The 16,650-nt window shown below is 35.9% G+C and overlaps 7 protein-coding genes across 7 annotated transcripts; 4 read left to right on the top strand and 3 right to left on the bottom strand.

The window, feature by feature from the left end:
* Positions 1-186: 186 nt before the first annotated feature.
* On the top strand, positions 187-921 carry C9374_001731 (uncharacterized protein; the record flags this gene model as incomplete). Its single annotated transcript, XM_044691071.1, has 1 exon — positions 187-921. The coding sequence occupies one exon, from the start codon at positions 187-189 to the stop codon at positions 919-921; it is 735 nt and encodes a 244-aa protein (XP_044551391.1).
* Positions 922-1,516: 595 nt separating this feature from the next.
* On the top strand, positions 1,517-2,934 carry C9374_001730 (uncharacterized protein; the record flags this gene model as incomplete). Its single annotated transcript, XM_044691070.1, has 2 exons — positions 1,517-2,245; positions 2,476-2,934. 2 exons carry the CDS (start codon positions 1,517-1,519, stop codon positions 2,932-2,934), a joined length of 1,188 nt encoding a protein of 395 aa, XP_044551390.1.
* A 1,396-nt stretch (positions 2,935-4,330) lies between these two features.
* C9374_001729 (uncharacterized protein) lies at positions 4,331-5,356 on the bottom strand (the record flags this gene model as incomplete). The annotated part of the gene is made up of 1 exon (XM_044691068.1): positions 4,331-5,356. One exon carries the CDS (start codon positions 5,354-5,356, stop codon positions 4,331-4,333), a length of 1,026 nt encoding a protein of 341 aa, XP_044551389.1.
* A 57-nt stretch (positions 5,357-5,413) lies between these two features.
* C9374_001728 (uncharacterized protein) lies at positions 5,414-6,715 on the top strand (the record flags this gene model as incomplete). The annotated part of the gene is made up of 2 exons (XM_044691067.1): positions 5,414-6,197; positions 6,396-6,715. The coding sequence occupies 2 exons, from the start codon at positions 5,414-5,416 to the stop codon at positions 6,713-6,715; spliced, it is 1,104 nt and encodes a 367-aa protein (XP_044551388.1).
* Positions 6,716-6,846: 131 nt separating this feature from the next.
* On the top strand, positions 6,847-7,373 carry C9374_001727 (uncharacterized protein; the record flags this gene model as incomplete). The annotated part of the gene is made up of 3 exons (XM_044691066.1): positions 6,847-6,901; positions 7,050-7,201; positions 7,317-7,373. The coding sequence occupies 3 exons, from the start codon at positions 6,847-6,849 to the stop codon at positions 7,371-7,373; spliced, it is 264 nt and encodes an 87-aa protein (XP_044551387.1).
* A 115-nt stretch (positions 7,374-7,488) lies between these two features.
* C9374_001726 (uncharacterized protein) lies at positions 7,489-11,922 on the bottom strand (the record flags this gene model as incomplete). The annotated part of the gene is made up of 1 exon (XM_044691065.1): positions 7,489-11,922. One exon carries the CDS (start codon positions 11,920-11,922, stop codon positions 7,489-7,491), a length of 4,434 nt encoding a protein of 1,477 aa, XP_044551386.1.
* Positions 11,923-12,405: 483 nt separating this feature from the next.
* On the bottom strand, positions 12,406-15,953 carry C9374_001725 (uncharacterized protein; the record flags this gene model as incomplete). Its single annotated transcript, XM_044691064.1, has 2 exons — positions 12,406-12,633; positions 12,732-15,953. The coding sequence occupies 2 exons, from the start codon at positions 15,951-15,953 to the stop codon at positions 12,406-12,408; spliced, it is 3,450 nt and encodes a 1,149-aa protein (XP_044551385.1).
* Positions 15,954-16,650: the final 697 nt, after the last annotated feature.

Below are 16,650 nucleotides of genomic sequence, written 5' to 3'. Positions count from 1 at the left end.
TTTTGAAGAAACAGTCACTACCAAGCATAAAAATAATATCCTGCCAACAAGCGCAACGAATCAAAAAAATATTTCCACGCGACCTCAAGCTTTTTGTGCAATCATCACCCATTGCTTCTCTCCGAATAAGCCTTTTTCCTCTCTCTCTCTGCTTTTTCTAAACTCCCTCACAACAACAACATCATCATGGCCACCAGAACTCAATTCCAAAACTCCAGTGATATTGGAGTCTTCTCCGTTCTCACCAATGGATATGCTCTTGTTGCTCAAGGTACAAGTGCCAACTTTTATTCATCATTCGAAACTGAATTGATTGATCATATTCCAGTCAATTATGCAACCATTGCTGGATGTAGAATTATTGGTACATTATGTGCCGGCAACAAGAAAGGCTTGATTGTTCCATCCACAACCACCGATCAAGAATTACTACACTTGAGAAATTGCTTACCTGATACTGTGAAGGTCACTCGTGTTGAGGAAAGACTTTCCGCACTTGGAAATTGTATTGCTTGTAATGATTACGTTGCATTGATACATAAAGATATGGATAAGAATACAGAAGAAATTATACAAGATACTCTAGGAGTTGAGACATTCCGTACTACAATTAATGGAAACCCACTCGTTGGAAGTTATTGTGTGTTTAGTAATCAAGGTGGTATTGTTCACCCAAAGACTAGTGTGAAAGAACAAGACAAATTATCTCAACTTCTTCAAGTTCCTATTGTGGCAGGTACAGTGAATAGAGGTTCCGAATCGATAGGCGCAGGTTTGGTTGTGAATGACTGGGCTGCATTTTGTGGACTCAATACAACAAGTACGGAAATTAGTGTGATTGAAAGTATTTTCAATTTGAGAGATTCCAAGCCAGAAGCTGTCGTGACAGATTTGAAGGACTCTCTCATTGATTCACTTTAATAAATGAATTCATCTGTGTTGTACTCAATCATTCGAGTATACTTTGGTTTTTATCATACGTACATATTCAAGTATATCGTTTTTATATATTACACATATTCAAGTATTTCGTTTTTAAATATTACACATATTCAATAGAAAGCAGTGTGTTTCTTTTGGTATTGGATGGCCATTCATAAAGGGGCACAAAGATTCAGTGAACATTATTCCCCTCATAGTGTTAAACAACAACACCTCTCTGTGTTTGAGCAAGCAACACCCGTGAGTTCATCCAAGGTGTCATCTATCAATGATTTTTCTTCGACAAAAAAATAGCACACACGCATCTTGTTGTGTTTCATCACATACATACAGGTCATCACACTCGACAATTTTGCACACAGTCATCGTCGTCATCGTTGCCCATCTTGTCATTATCTGATACACACATACTCTCTCTGGAATACAACAATCTTTATCGCTCTCTCTGTACTTTGCCGATACCACCAACATCATCAACACATTATCAACATCAACACCACCACCACTACTACTGCCACTTCGACTACTACTAAATATCCATACACCACGTATCAACAACAACAAGAAGAAGAAAATGGGTGCCTGTTTTGGAAAAGAAGGATCCTCCTCCAATAATAATAACAATCCTACAACAAAATCCTCAAATCCAAACAACAACTCTCGTGCTCATAACAACAACAACTCAACTCCTCAACAATTCGATGAAAATGATGCCATGGAAGAAAATGCCAATCCCAATTCTGGAAACTATGATGTCAAATTATTATTACTAGGAAGTGGTGAATCTGGTAAAAGTACATTCTTTAAACAAGTTAGAATTATATCACAAAGACCATTCTCTGAAATTGAGAGAAGACGTGTGAAAAACACTGTTCATTTCAATGTAGTATCATCCATGGCTGTCATGTGTCAAAAATTAAAAGATTTAAATGAACATGATCAATTAAGTGAAGAATTACAACAATGTTCAGAACGTGTATTAGCATTGAGTAAGAATCGATCATTCATGACATCCACAAATGCTGCCAGTAAGGGTGGTGAACGTAATTTCTATACCGAAGAAATTGCGAGTGATATTGAAAAGTTATGGAACAATGAACTTGTGCAACGAGTATTCCAAACGCATCGAAATCAAGTTCATGTGTTTGATGGAGCAGAATATTTCTTTGCGAGATTGGATCGAATTCGAAGTGCTGATTATGTTCCAACGGAAGAAGATTTACTTCATTGTCGTCAAAAGACCATTGGAATTGTTGAAGTCTCTTTTGAATTTGAAGGTTTGAAATTTTCATTATTTGATGTGGTAAGTGTGTTTTGAGTGTGTTTTGAGTGTGTGTGTGATTTGAATGTGATTTGAACGTGATTGGACATTTATTTTTAAATGATGATAAAAATAATAATGATGATAAAAATAATGATGAATGAATGATAATAATGAATGATAATAATGAACAATGTGAATGATGAACGTTTAAAATTTCACGGATTTTCAACTGATTAAACACACACAACTCGAATCACTCACTTCCATAGGGAGGTCAACGATCTGAAAGAAAGAAATGGGTCAATTGTTTTGAAGGAGTGAGTGCAGTCGTCTATGTCAGTTCTTTGGCTGATTATGACTTGAAAATGTATGAAGATGATTCTCTGAATCGAATGGATGATTCTCTCAATGTCTTTGAAGGTCTATGTAATGGATATTTCAAAGAGACACCTATCATTATTGTTTTAAACAAGACTGATATTTTCAAAAAGAAATTACAAGTTCATGGCATTGATACTTGTTTCAGTGATTACAAGGGTGATAAATCCAGTTATGACGAGTCGGTTCAATTCATTCGTCAGAAATTTTTGGCTCTTAACAAGTTTGATGAACAGAGAATTTGGATGCACGACTGTTGTGCAACGAGTACAGAGGATGTACGTTTGGTGTTTGATAAGATAAAGCATCAAGTGGCTGATTGGAAAAAGAAACATCCTCACAGTAAATAAAATTTAAAAGTATTTAGCATGTTTTTGAAAGAGAGTGCCATCAAGGGTTTTACAAGTTAAATTTCGCTCAACAACTAGTAAAAACTTTGCATGACAAGTGCCGGTACTTTCCAAAGTGTTTTTATATCTCGAAGCTCTCACAAAGACTTAAAAAAATCAAAAAATCCACAACAAAAGCAAGGAGCATACTAACACCACCTCCGCAGCTTCCGTTTCATTCACGGTGGAGGACACATCAACCCATTGATGCTTAAGGAGTGTCAACCAACAACCTTTATTAAAATAATGTTTTACAACTTCCAAAAACAGAGTGCAGGAGCATGAATAAATCATGAAAAGACATTTGGAGCGACGTTTTTGGCAAACAGATATCAGTCCACCATGCATAAAGTAAACAGATGTATATGACAGTAACTCTTCAGAACCGTAACACTCAACAATAGGTATAGTAACACAGAAATCATGTAACTATGTCATTAGGGAGCACATTTTCATTCTATCATGAACAAAATTGAAGTAGATGTTGCCTGTGAACATATTATAACATATCAACAGTAACACTGAGTATCAGTTGGATAATTGTATAATTATTGCAGTTAGGACACTCTTTCGGATGCCAAAACCAATAATTTCGTATCGTCCCAATAATATAATGTAATCTGTGTACATGTATTTACGTAATGGGAGAATTAGTATTCTGATGATTCAAACAAAAGATTAATATTGCTGTGTAACTGTTACGTAACATCAAACAATACAAGATTAATACCAATGGGTTAGTTGCTGTCAATTCTCCACGGCGTGTAACACATCTTCGGAGAAGGAGGGTAAACCAACATCTTTATAGTTATACAGCTGTCTCGAGAAATGGATACTAGAACGTAATGAAAAACCTCAAATTGCTTTGATATTTGTTTCAAAATTAACAATTTGTTGAAAGATTTTTAAGCTATTATCCATTCAATCTTGATGTAAACCATTTTCAATACATCGCAATAATTCGGCGAAAACATCGAAGGATAAAATTTAAAAAAGATAGGGCCAAAGCCAATCGCAGACACAAAAAAGTGTCAAAGAAATCATTGTGCGAATCAATGATAAATAAGGCAAAAGCCAGTTTATTCAACAACACTTTGTGTTAAATTTGAAACAAATGATTCTTAACGTAATGATTTTGTTGACATTTTTTAACCGTTCTATTGTGTTGTGTTTTGGTTTTTCTAATATTAGAAAGACAGTACTCTAGCTGAGATTGCTCCTCAAAATACGTTGTACGTTGTTTGTATCTAGTTGGATGTTCTAAGTAGACCATGAATCTAATGAGATTCCATTCACAAAAAATCTAATTAGTTTATTGTTAGCACCATTGGTGCTGGTAAAACTATTAAACGCACGTTCATGCGGTTGACTTTGGCTTGAACTGTCTAGAAATTGGTTTCAATTCTGTGGAGCAAATAAATCTTGTTGAGGTTAGTCTATTCAATTCATTGATGTCATTAAGCTTGTATTCAACAATTAGGTATGAGTAGGTATCTTTTACCTTTTTCTTAATACTGAGTCTCTCTTTTTCGAATTTGATGGTTGTGTTCTTGCATAGTGTTTTAATTGCTTTGGTAATTGCGAGTTCGCTTGTTGATTCAGGAAGTATGCAATTTGCTATATGTGTTTCTTGCTTTCTTTTGATAATTTCAAATCCTTGTTCGATCAATTCAGTGTTGGGACTCTTGGAATCAAAGTTAATTTTAAGTTTGTACAAAGTTTCTTTTGGATTGAATGTTAGGCACATTTGTTCAATTCTACATTTCTTTTGATTGATTGAGTACTTGATGAGAGTTTGGATGTTCGAAATTGATTTTTCTTTGGCTATTAATGTTGTTGGAGATGATGTAAAAATCATTGGTGAAGCGAAATATTTTGTTTGTGTTTTTTCTGTCATGGCTGGTGAATTAAGTTTCTTTAGTATTTGTTGTTGAGTTTCGGCATTTTGAATGACTAAATTGAGAGTGTTGGTCTTGTTGTCTGGGATGTACCAGTGTTCAATGACTGATTCAAATCTTTTAAGAATAAATTTTACAAATGAGGATGAGATATTGTTGTCCGAGTAGATTGAGATTGAATTAATTTTGTTCTTGGGTTGACTAGTATGTTCAATTTTGAGTTGAGGAGTTTCTAAATGTTTAGTTTCCTGTTTTGGTTGTTGAGATGGTTCAGGTTTTGGTTGAGGGTGAATTTTTTGGGCTTCATTTTGAGCTTGAGAAAGATTAATGGTTGGTTCAGGTTTTGGTTGAGTTGGTTTTGTAACTTCAATTAATTGCTGTACTGTTTGCGTGAGTGTCTTAACAGCGTCTTGCAGTTTTTTGATTTGTTGTTGTTGTTGCTCTAGGTGGTTTATGAGTTCTTTGATGGTTTGTTGTTGAGTCATTTTTTTCTCGTCGTCCATTCACAAAAAATGCCCTCACAAGAAGACTCGTATGACAACATGAGCTCTACAAGTTCGGATCACCAACAGTTGCGAGAGGTGAGTGTCTTCGACTCGGAAACACCGCACCATTCCAACAAGTCGACAGCAAAGAAGAAGAAAATTGTGTGGATAGGCTTATTAGTTTGTGGATTGTGTTGTTTGGTTACGTGTTTGGTGTTCGTTGTGGTTCTTGGTGTTTATTTTGGCAGAAAGAATGAAAATGTGTATCCCAATCCTAAATATACTTCTTCAAATGATTTTTTACATTTCTTGGTTGTTGGAGATCAGGGAAGAGCTGATTCAAGTCAAAAGAAAGTAGCTGCTAGTATGGGCAAGTTCTGTCAATCGGTCAAGAAGTGTCATTTCGTTGTGGGTGTGGGTGATAATATTTATCAATTTGGTGTTAGTCATGTGGAGGATTCTCAATTTAAAACTAAATTTGAAGATATTTATCAAGTGGATGGATTAGAAGATTTGAAATGGTACATGTTGCTGGGAAATCATGATTACAGAGGAAATGTTCAAGCTCAAATTGATTATACTCAAAAGAGTCATCGATGGATACTTCCTTCACATTATTATACATTGGTGAAGAATTCAACTTTGAATGGATTTAATGTTTCAATGGTCATGTTAGACACGAGTCCATTTGTTTCTTTTTGGACAGATCCTTTGATGAATTCTGATTATTGGAACTCTCAAACTAGTCACAAACAAGATCAATTAAACATGATGGAAAAGGTCTTGTTAGAAAACAGAGAACGAAATAATTCATGGACATTGATATTTGGACATCATCATGGTAAGATTTTTAAAATGAATTTCATTGTTATTCATTCATTTGGAATTTTATTCATTGACATGTGTTGATATTTGGAATTTTATTCATTGACATGTGTTGATATTTAAAATTATTATTATTTGAAATTATTATGCATTCATTGACATGCGTTGATCATTGAAATTATAATGACATTTTTAAATTCGTACATGATGATAGTTTATTCTGGAGGTCTTGGTGGAAATAGTAAAGATATGATGACCAGTGTTTTACCCTTACTTGAAAAGTATCAACCTCCATTGTATATTTGTGGTCATGTGCATCTCCTTAATTGGCTTCAAAATCCACAACACAAAACAAATTATATCATTTCTGGAGCTGGTAGTGGAAATATTATTTGGTCTGTATTCAATCCATTCTCAAAGAATGTTTACACGGATCCAGGTTTCTTTTCTGTCGAAGTGCAACAAGATTTCATTTTTGTGATTGCTTTGGATATTGATGGCAAGGAAATATTCAAGTTTAGAATAGATAAATAATATTAATACTACTACTACTAGTAAAAGTGGTAATAGTGGTAATTCTACTTGTGCTATAATTCCCAAACTTTGTAATCGTGCGAGTACTTTTGTAACCAATGACCACCCTTCCAAAAATATAACATAAAAAAATGGCTTCAGAATCATCCATCTCGGTTGCAACCATACCGAACCATTCACTGCCGAGTATGTTGTTGTATTATCATTTGGAACCATGGTTTTAAATATATACAAAATTGATATTTCCAAACTGTGATAAACATCAATTCCACACACTTGCTCCGATATATCAAATCATCAAAATTTTCACAACAATTGTTCATTATAACAATAGGAATTATGAATGTCATTCCCATCGAAACTCCAATAGTTATATCAGGAACAGTCATTAAAGGATTTGGAAGAGGTGGTAAATTATTAGGAATTCCAACAGCGAATTTACCAGCTGAAAATTTTGAACATGAATTATCTCGAATTGAAATGGGTGTATATATTGGATTTGCCAAATTGAGAGGTGAAATTTGTAAAACAGTGATCAGTATTGGAAACAATCCACATTTTTCAAATGAAAAGAAAACCATTGAACCACATTTATTGAAAGATTTTGACACTGATTTTTATGGAGAAGAATTACAAATATCAATTTGTGGATTTATAAGATATATGGAGAAATACAATGGATTGGATGAATTGATACAAGCAATTAAATCAGATATTAAAATTGGAAGTGAAGCATTGGATCATGAACCATTTAGTAAAGCAAAAGATTTTCTCTATTCTTTTCTCTTTTTGAGAATGGATCTAAAATCGACTTGATTCACACCACCATTTTCATTGCTTGTAGAATCTACTTGTTTGTTGGAGGGTGTACTTGTTGTTGATGTGTTGTTCGGTTGTTGTTGTTGTTGTTGTTGTGATTGGACAGCTGTACTTGTAGTGGTTGAATTTTGTTGTGGCTGACTTGTCGTTTTCTTTAAACCAATCATGGGTGAATTTGTCGTGCTATTATTATTATTATTTGGAGAGGAGGATGTATTTTCTGAGGTTGTCGTGTTCATCATGGATGCTGTAGTAGTAGAAGTAGTCGTAGTAGTAGCAGTAGACATACTTCCACTCATCACTATACTTTCTCTCTTCTTGAGTGCTGATCTAAAGTCGACTTGATTAATACCTCCACCAAGAATATTCACACCACCAATGATTGGTTTTGGAGTAGTACTACTACCAGTTGTGTTGGTCGTGTTGGAAGTTTCTTCTTCATTTTCTTGAGGTGGTGGTGGAGGAGTCTTTTTAGGCTTATCCACTGGACTGGTAGTACTTGTCTTTTCTTGATTTGAGGTAAGAACCGTTGAGGGTGGTGTGTTTGTTGCAGCAGCATTCTCTCCTCGTTTCTTGAGATTGGATCTAAAATCAACTTGATTGATACCACCACCACCACTCGTGTTATCATTGGAAGAAGGTACAGAGGGTGGTTCTGGCTTTTTAGGTTTCTCTATGATGGAGGGTGAAGAGGATGTTGCAGGAGGAGTATTGGTAGTTGCAGTAGCAGTCGTTGTAGTACTGGTAGTGGTTGGAGAGGAATTATTCTTTTTCAATGCTGATCTGAAATCCACGACTTGATTCACACTACCTCCACCAAGAATATTGACACCACCAATCACTGGAGATTTTGTATTGGATGGTGGTAATTGAGGTGGTTGTGATTTGATTTGAGTAGTAGTAGTAGTCGTGTTATTCTCCAATTCTTCTTCATCTTCTTCAGGTGGAGGAGGAGGTGGTGGTGGTGGAGAATCTTTCTTTTTCGTCATGGTGCCAACAGCATGGTTCGTAACACTCGTGTTGATCATTGATTCCTCTTCTTCAGGAGGTGGTGGTGGTGGAGGAGGAGGTGAATCTTTCTTTTTCAGTAGTATACCACTATTACTATTACTACTACCACCACCACTTGGAGAAGTAGATGCATTGTCCATGACCACAACAGGTTTCTGAGAGGAAGATGGCACTGGAGGTGGAGGAGGTTGAGACTTGTTGGCAGCCAATCCAGTACTGCTACCACTCGTTGTGGCAATGGTTGGTGGTGATCCAGCTCCATCTCTTGAATGATGAATACTACTACTACTTTCATTCATCTCATCATTGTCCTCAATAGGAGGAGGAGGAGGTGGTGGTGAATCTTTTTTCCTTATGGTTGTTGGATCCACTTGTGTAGCAGTGGTGGTATTGGAGGATGGTACTGGTGGTGGAGGTGAATCTTTCTTTTTAGCAGATGGTATGGGTGGTGCTGTTCCTCTCACAAAGGTGGGTGGAGGTGTATTGGGTGTATTTGTAGAATCCATGCTCAGATTGGTAGTAGTAGTAGTACCAGTCGTCGTCGTTGCAGTGGTCGTTGCAGTGGTTGAACAAGTTTCAGAATCAGATGGAGTCGACTGTTCATTCTTCTTTTTAAGGTAAGAAGGAATAGTTCCACCACCACTACTACCACCACCACCCATATAACTCACTGCTCCAACCATACCAGCAATGGGTACAGCACCAAATATCTTCTTTGGAGTATTGGTGGTTGTTGGAGTATTGCTGCTAATAGTATTATTATTACCAGAACCACCACCACCGCCACCACCACCACTTGAACTCTCATACAAAGAGGGTGTCGTGGAAATGGGTTGAATAATCATGGATGGATTTTGAAGTTTGCTATTGGAACTATTGCTGGATACTTCTTGATTGAATGTAGTGGATGTGTTGGGTTGTTGTTGTTGAGAAGGTACTTGTTGAGGCTTTGAGGTTGGTATTGGAGGTTTTGTTTGTTTTGTTGAAGTCTCACTCGTTGAAGCAGTACTTGTAGTAGTACTTGTAGTGTTGGTCGTAGTAGTACTTGTAGTAGTAGTAGTATTTGAATTATTCTTCTTACTTGAAAAGAATCCTAAAATATCCTTCTTTTTGAATAAGCCTCCACCACTATTACCACTATTGCTACTATTACCACCACCTCTACCAGGTGAAGTAATCATGACATTTCCACTCACTCCAGACACATCCTTATTCTCTTCACCAATATTATTAATAGATTCTTGAACAGCATCACGTTCCACTTTTTCTAATTCATTCTTCAATGCATTGGTATTGGAAGATGGTTTAGCTCTATTTTGAACACGTTTTGTCTTTTTAACAATTACATTATCAAGAGCATGAGGAGGTGTACTTCCAATTCCTCCAAATCGATCCATATCTAATGAAACTGATTTTGATTTTTGCATTCTCATGATATCATCCATCCGTTTGTCACGAGGAGGTGTTTGTTTGTTATTACTTCCATTACTATTACTCGTTAAAGTTGTTAAACCACTCTTTAGATCCTTGCCAGAAGAGGAGTGTGTCAGTAATGGAGGACTAGTTACTACATCTCCTTGTTCATGATGAACACCAGAACTTGACGAGGTTTGGAATGATTTGACTTGAGGTTTTGGAGGTTTGTATTGAGGTATCTCCATTCCATTATGACTAGTGTTATTATCTTGAATTTGTTGAGTTTGTTGAATTTGTTGAATTTGTTGAATTTGAGGAACAGGTGGAGGAGGTGATTTTTTGGTTGGTTTTGGTGGAAGTAATAATGATGATGATGATTGTGGTTGTTGTGATTGTTGTGATTGTTGTTGTGAATAAGATTCATTCGTCGTCATCATCATGTTGTCTTCATTCATTTCCTCTAAACTTTGAACACTCATCGATAATCGTGTATCTTCTTTACCAGCACTGAAAATAGCCATTGCCAATGCATCTTTATCATCAATGAAATGATCTGTGCTTGCATTGCTACTCACGGAATTTCTTGTGAGATTGTTGACAGTTTGAGGTTCTGCTGTGGTTACACTGATCGTAGTGGTCGTTGACATGTCAAGAGTATTATTATGATGATCTTTTTGATGAGAAGAAGGTGTGGCACTACTCGTACTACTAGTGCTATTACTACTATTACTACTATTACTACTACTACCACTCGTACTACTAGTGCTATTACTCTTATTCTGCACCATAGTAGTAGTAGGGGTGGTATGAATGGTATTGGTATGAATGGTATTGGTCGACAAATGAAAAGAGTCGTCTTCATTCTCCAATGTCATGGTCGTTGCAGTGGTTGATTGTTCCATTAATTCCCATAGAGATTGAATATCTTCACACGTGTTGTGATTCATCATGGATGTCTCCTCCACACTGTGAAGATATTCAATGAAATCCAATAATAAACAATTCAAAAATAGACAAGCTGAAAATGATCTCAAAATATAGAGAATTCTACTTCTCCGATCATTGATATACTGTAAAACAACATTCAAATAAGAGAGTTCCAAGTTGGATGATTGGTTCATACTTCCAGTCACGACCGTATATACTCTTGAATATAATTGATCATAAATCTTGTTATAAATTCTTTCCTTATCACTATTCGAGTGAATGACAAAGAGTGAATCTAAACCAAATTGATCAAAATAAGTTCCTAAAATACGAGAGAAGGCAAAATTGGAAAGAGTGTCACGATCCAACGATGAATGAATGGTCAAGGCTTGATTCCATATAGAACTGATCGTTTCATTTGGATACAATCCACTCTTATTATTGGCCCAATGGATGGAATCAAGAATTTCCTTATCAACCACTGAGAAGGAAGAGACTCGAGGGTCATTATATGATGAAGATATATGGATCATTTCATTCAAAGATGAAGATAGAGTAGTGGGTGATGAAGATAAAGGATTTAAAAATCGATGAGCATCTGCATCACGTCTACTTTTCGAAGATGGTTGATAACTTTGTCGACTCCGTGCTGCTGTATTCTTAATGCTATCGAGAAAGGATTTGTTCATCATGAGAGTATTAGAAGTATTACCCATGGTACTACTAGTACCAATGCCGCTAGTACTATTGTTAATATCACCACCACCACCAGTAGTAGTGTCATTCAATTCCTCAGATGGGGGTGGTGGAGGTGGTGGAGGTGGTTTGAATTTGACTGATTTCTGTTGTTGTTGTTGTTGTTGTTGTTGTTGTTGAGAATCTTGACTCATCATGATGGCTTGATAGTAACTTGTGTTTTTATCAGCTTCTTCGAGCATGTAGGATTGACGAGCCTTTTCGTCTTCACCTCCACTGCCACGCGAAGAACTTTCTGTGGAGGAGAGTCCAAACAATCGATGATGTGGAGAGGACATGTGATCTAACGTTGTTATGGTGTTGATCACAACTGGATACGAATGATGTGAATGATGATGACGAAGGTTGTGTGAATGACGCACAAGCGAGGTCTTGTTGTTGAATCCTACGTTGTTCGATGAATTCAGCGTCACGTAACCCAAATGATTTTTTTTGAGTCAAAGTGACAGCTTGACACTTGTCGATTTGTCAAACGGATAAGGAGCAAAAAGTAACCGACGAGACGCACTGAGAAATACGAAAGACGAAATGAATGTTAATTGATTTTTGTTGAACATTTTGACATTGTTCTTCAAAGACAGACACAGCGCAAAAGGTCAGTTCTAACGGCGTTACGGAATCCATCATTCGCGTCAGTCATATGGAGGATTCGTTATCACAAAATATATGAGAGAAGAACAAGTAGAAGCGATTCCTATAAGTGAACAAGAAGAATTTGGCATTCCCTCTGAGCAAGCGTTCCATACTCGAATATATTTGAATCACTTTCTTGATGAGGCTGTAATGTTTTGCCTCACTTGTTCAAAACATGATCTCTGAATGGCATCTTGAAGAAATAGATAAAAATTGGTTGGTAGTGCCGAGTTTGTTGAGCGATTGGTGTTGCATAGAGACTGAGTGATTTCAACTCCAAGAACTTGTTGTAAAATGTTTTGTGGGCTGTTGTCCGCATCGGGCATGTTCAACTCTTCAAATCGAAGTATTAAATTCTTCATGTACGGAAATTTGTAAACGAGAATTTGTAAACGAGAATTTGTAAACGAGAATTTGTAAACGAGAATTTGTAAACGAGAAATCAGTTACTTACTCGAAACAACATTGTCATGACTTTGATACCTTCCAAATGATATTCATTCTCTCCATACTTTTCCTTGATCACCACCATACTCTCGATCAACATTAATACTACATTGGCATCAATGAGTCTTTTAAAAATATTTCTACTCTTTTTCTCTATTAAGGCATTCAAAATGGAACATGTTCCGAATAGTAAATGATGAAAATGTTTCACTTGTTTCTTATGTTGTTGATCACTCTTGAAAAGAGATTTCAATAAATTTTTAAATCTCTTCTTGCCTAAAAGTATGGTTATCATTGAAATTCCTTGTAACACTCGATGTAAAATAATTTCAGCAAAAATTTCATTTTCATCTTGATAATTCATTGAGAGTAGTATCATATCAACACTCTCGTTAACAACTCGAATATCTTCATCACTTAAATTGGTAAATAATACATCAATGACACTCGTTTCTCTTATTCTTTCGATCTTTACAACTTTTGATATTTCTTGAATGACTGAATAAATGAGTAACATTGATTGAGAGGAAAGAGTGAGGGTATCTCGGAGGTTCGGATTATTTGGTAGATTTATGAGTGATCCAGTATTTTGATGAGGAGATACTTGAGGAGAGTTTGTTGTTTGTTGAAGAGGACTTGTCGTGAAATCAAATACAGTTGATCTTTTAAAGTCATCAACTCCAATTCCTCTTGGAGATTTAAATACTTCAATAATGGTTGACCAATGACTCTTTTTTCCTGATGATGGAGAATTTGGAGAATCTGTAGCATTGTTATTGACAAGAGAGGAACCTCTTGGAGATATTAAATGCGTGATTAGAGAAGAACCTCTTGGAGTGGTACCATTCATAAATTCAGTATTTCTTCTAGGTGTGTTTGTTGAAGAGATTTGTGAATTAAGATTCTTCCAATTGAAAGGAGAAGAATGTTGAGAAAGTAAATTTACAATCATCTCTAAAATATCCTTCTCATATTTGGGATTGCCATGAAAAATACTTAGAAAAAAGGTTTTTGCTGAATGAACAGACTCTGTAGACGGTAGATAGAGTATTGCATTCTTTAGCAATGAAATTCCGTTATCAAAACAAATCACTTCTTTAAACTTTCTTCCATTACATGCAATACTTGTTAACAATGATAAACATTCATTCTTATCTTGCACTTCATGTTTGTAATAATGAAACCCTAAAATTTCCAATAGTATCTGGGTACCTCCAATTTCTATAAAATCTATTAAGGGTTTGTATCGTTTTAAAAAAATTCCTAATGATTTGATCTGAATTGAAAGATCATTGCAATGTAAATAATTTAACTGAAAATATCCTAAAATTCGTGTGAATATTAGTTCATAGTAACTTTTAAGCTTGCTCTCTAATTCTTGACATGACAAGTGTTGGCATGATTCAACAAATGAATATAATAGTTTGGCTCGTGTGGAGGGTTGTGTGGTTGCATCCCATTCTCTCAGGAATAGTTTGGAAGAAAACGTTGGTGAGTGTTGTTGATCCAATGAAGATCGTACGTTCAAAGATGTATTGTGTGCTATCGTTGTGGAGACAAGAGTTTGTTTCATAGAGGTTTGGGAGGGAATATTTACAGAGGAAAGTATGGCACTATTCTTTTTGGAAGGTTTTGATTTTGATATCAATGAAGGATGTATTATTTGGTTGGTTTGTAAGTGATTGGAAGAGGAGTTTGATGAAAGAGGTGTTGTTTGATTATTGTGGGATGGCGATGATACTACAAACATGTGATTATTGCTGGAAGAAGAATGCTTGGAAGATTGTTTGTTGTGAGCGGATTGAAAGTAGAATTGAGAATTTTTCATCGTGGGTGTCAGTACAATTAACTTGTTCAGAGAAGATGAGCGATGTCTCGAATGATGATGAGTGGTCACAGAGTGCGTTGGAGAACTCACATCTGAAGAGACTGGAACATCACCATGCAGATGAAATTCATAATTCTTGTTGGTGTGTTGTTGTTCATGATACAAGTGAGTTTTAGAGTTGTCAAAATCTTCTTTTTCATAAACACCAAGGGAAGAAGCATTTCTTGAATCCACTTCAATAATGTCCTCCACAACTTCAAAATCTTTTGCTAAATATTTAGAACGAATGATAGGAAAAGAGGTCAGTGATGAAAGATTAGGTTCATCCTCATGATGATTGTTTGAATCTTCCAACTCGTCATGTGCTTGATGATTGGATGTGGGCACTAGCAATGAAGATTCTGAATTGTGTAAATTTGATAATAAGGCTTGTGTGCTTAAAGAGTCCTCATGGCCACCACCTCGTTCGTCGTCATCATCATCATGATTACTCTTCAAAGTTCGAGAGGAATGTTCCTCTACAATAGACCTCTCCGAATTGTTTTCTTCTTCATAAACTTGTTCCCAAGAAGAAGAAGAGTCTTTCTTGGAGATATTCAAAGGAATGATGGTAGCTTTTCCAGAGAAGGTACTCGAGCAATGATCTTGTTTCGAATCTACCACCTCTTCGTCTGTACATTCTTCCTGATGATCATCTTCCGACTCTTGATGTGTCGTCATAGTGAGAGGCTTATCCGTCGTAGGGGACGACAAGGAGTGGTGGTTGGCACAAGTCGTAGAATATTTTTCTTGAGGGTCGTCCTTAAACGATCGGGAAGAGGAGGAGGAGGACGATGAAGGTGATGAAGAGATGTCATGATGATTGGAAAGAAGATCATGATGATGGTCTAATGTAGAATTGAAATCATGGTTATTCCAAGAGGTATTCATGTGATGATCGTATTGGTTGAGAGATATCATGAAAGAGTCTTCATCATCATTATCAGCATGGTGGTATGGAGTACTTTCTTGGTAGGGAGTACTTTCGTGATAGGGAGTACTTTCAGACTGGTTCTGCTGATGACTTTTCATGAACGGCCAATAATGGTCATCCTCTTCATCACTCTCTTCTTTGATGAATAAATCATCATGAGCATTATGGATGGTATGTTCATTTCTTAATGGTTGACCAGAGGATGATGATTCTTCTTCCTCACGCTCCTCAATAAAATTCAACCCTGCATGATTCATGGCTGATGTTGTTCTTGTGAATGTCAAATCATGATCCATGATGGTCACCTCACTCAATAAACTTGCAGGAGAGAGTGGATCATCGATTTGATAATTGATGGAAGAAAATGAAGTATTATTATTGTCATTCCATCCTGTTACTCTTATGGGTGATGGAGTTTTGATCTTCATAAGAACTTGTAATCAAATTGAAAACCAATGAATATTGTTGTGTCAGTACTGAATGATTGTGTTGAGTGTTGACAATACCGAATCGACTACTGTAATTTTGTTTTTTAAACGTCCAATTCTACAGTTGTATGTAACAGAGACAAAAGCAAGTCGATGAAAGTCGGTTTCATTTGGAGAGAGATTGAATTTCTAATCCACGATCGTGGCGATGATTCCAATTACAAGACAAAAATATTTTTGAAAAAAAATCAAGATTTCTCATCCGATTCATTCGTGTTGTTGATCGTTATTGTTGTTGTTGTTGTTGTTGTGGAACAATCATCATTCCTTGTATGTTTTTTGTTGTGAAAGAAGATGGATTAACTGATTGTGGTGCACATTACATTTTTTTTAAAATACGTTAATTCTTCTATTTTTTGATGATCTTCATTGGTTCATGCATATTTCATCATTTTGAATATATTAATATATATACTCGAATATTTGTATTTTTTGAAATATTTTCTTTATTGCACCATTTTTCTACATTCTTCATAATCTGACCCTCTCTGATCACTTTGACATTCCATAATTATTGAAATATATATTCGGATGGAATTTCAAAAGACTGGTCGATAATAATTATTGAACACTCTATTAACTCCTCAAAAGGTCACTCTATTAACACCTCAAAAGGTCACTCTATTAACTCCTCAAA

The sequence above is a fragment of the Naegleria lovaniensis genome (genome assembly GCF_003324165.1).
Source record: "Naegleria lovaniensis strain ATCC 30569 chromosome Unknown tig014, whole genome shotgun sequence".
Taxonomy (NCBI): domain Eukaryota; phylum Heterolobosea; class Eutetramitea; order Acrasida; family Naegleriidae; genus Naegleria; species Naegleria lovaniensis.
This window is presented reverse-complemented; position numbering and strand designations above follow the sequence as displayed.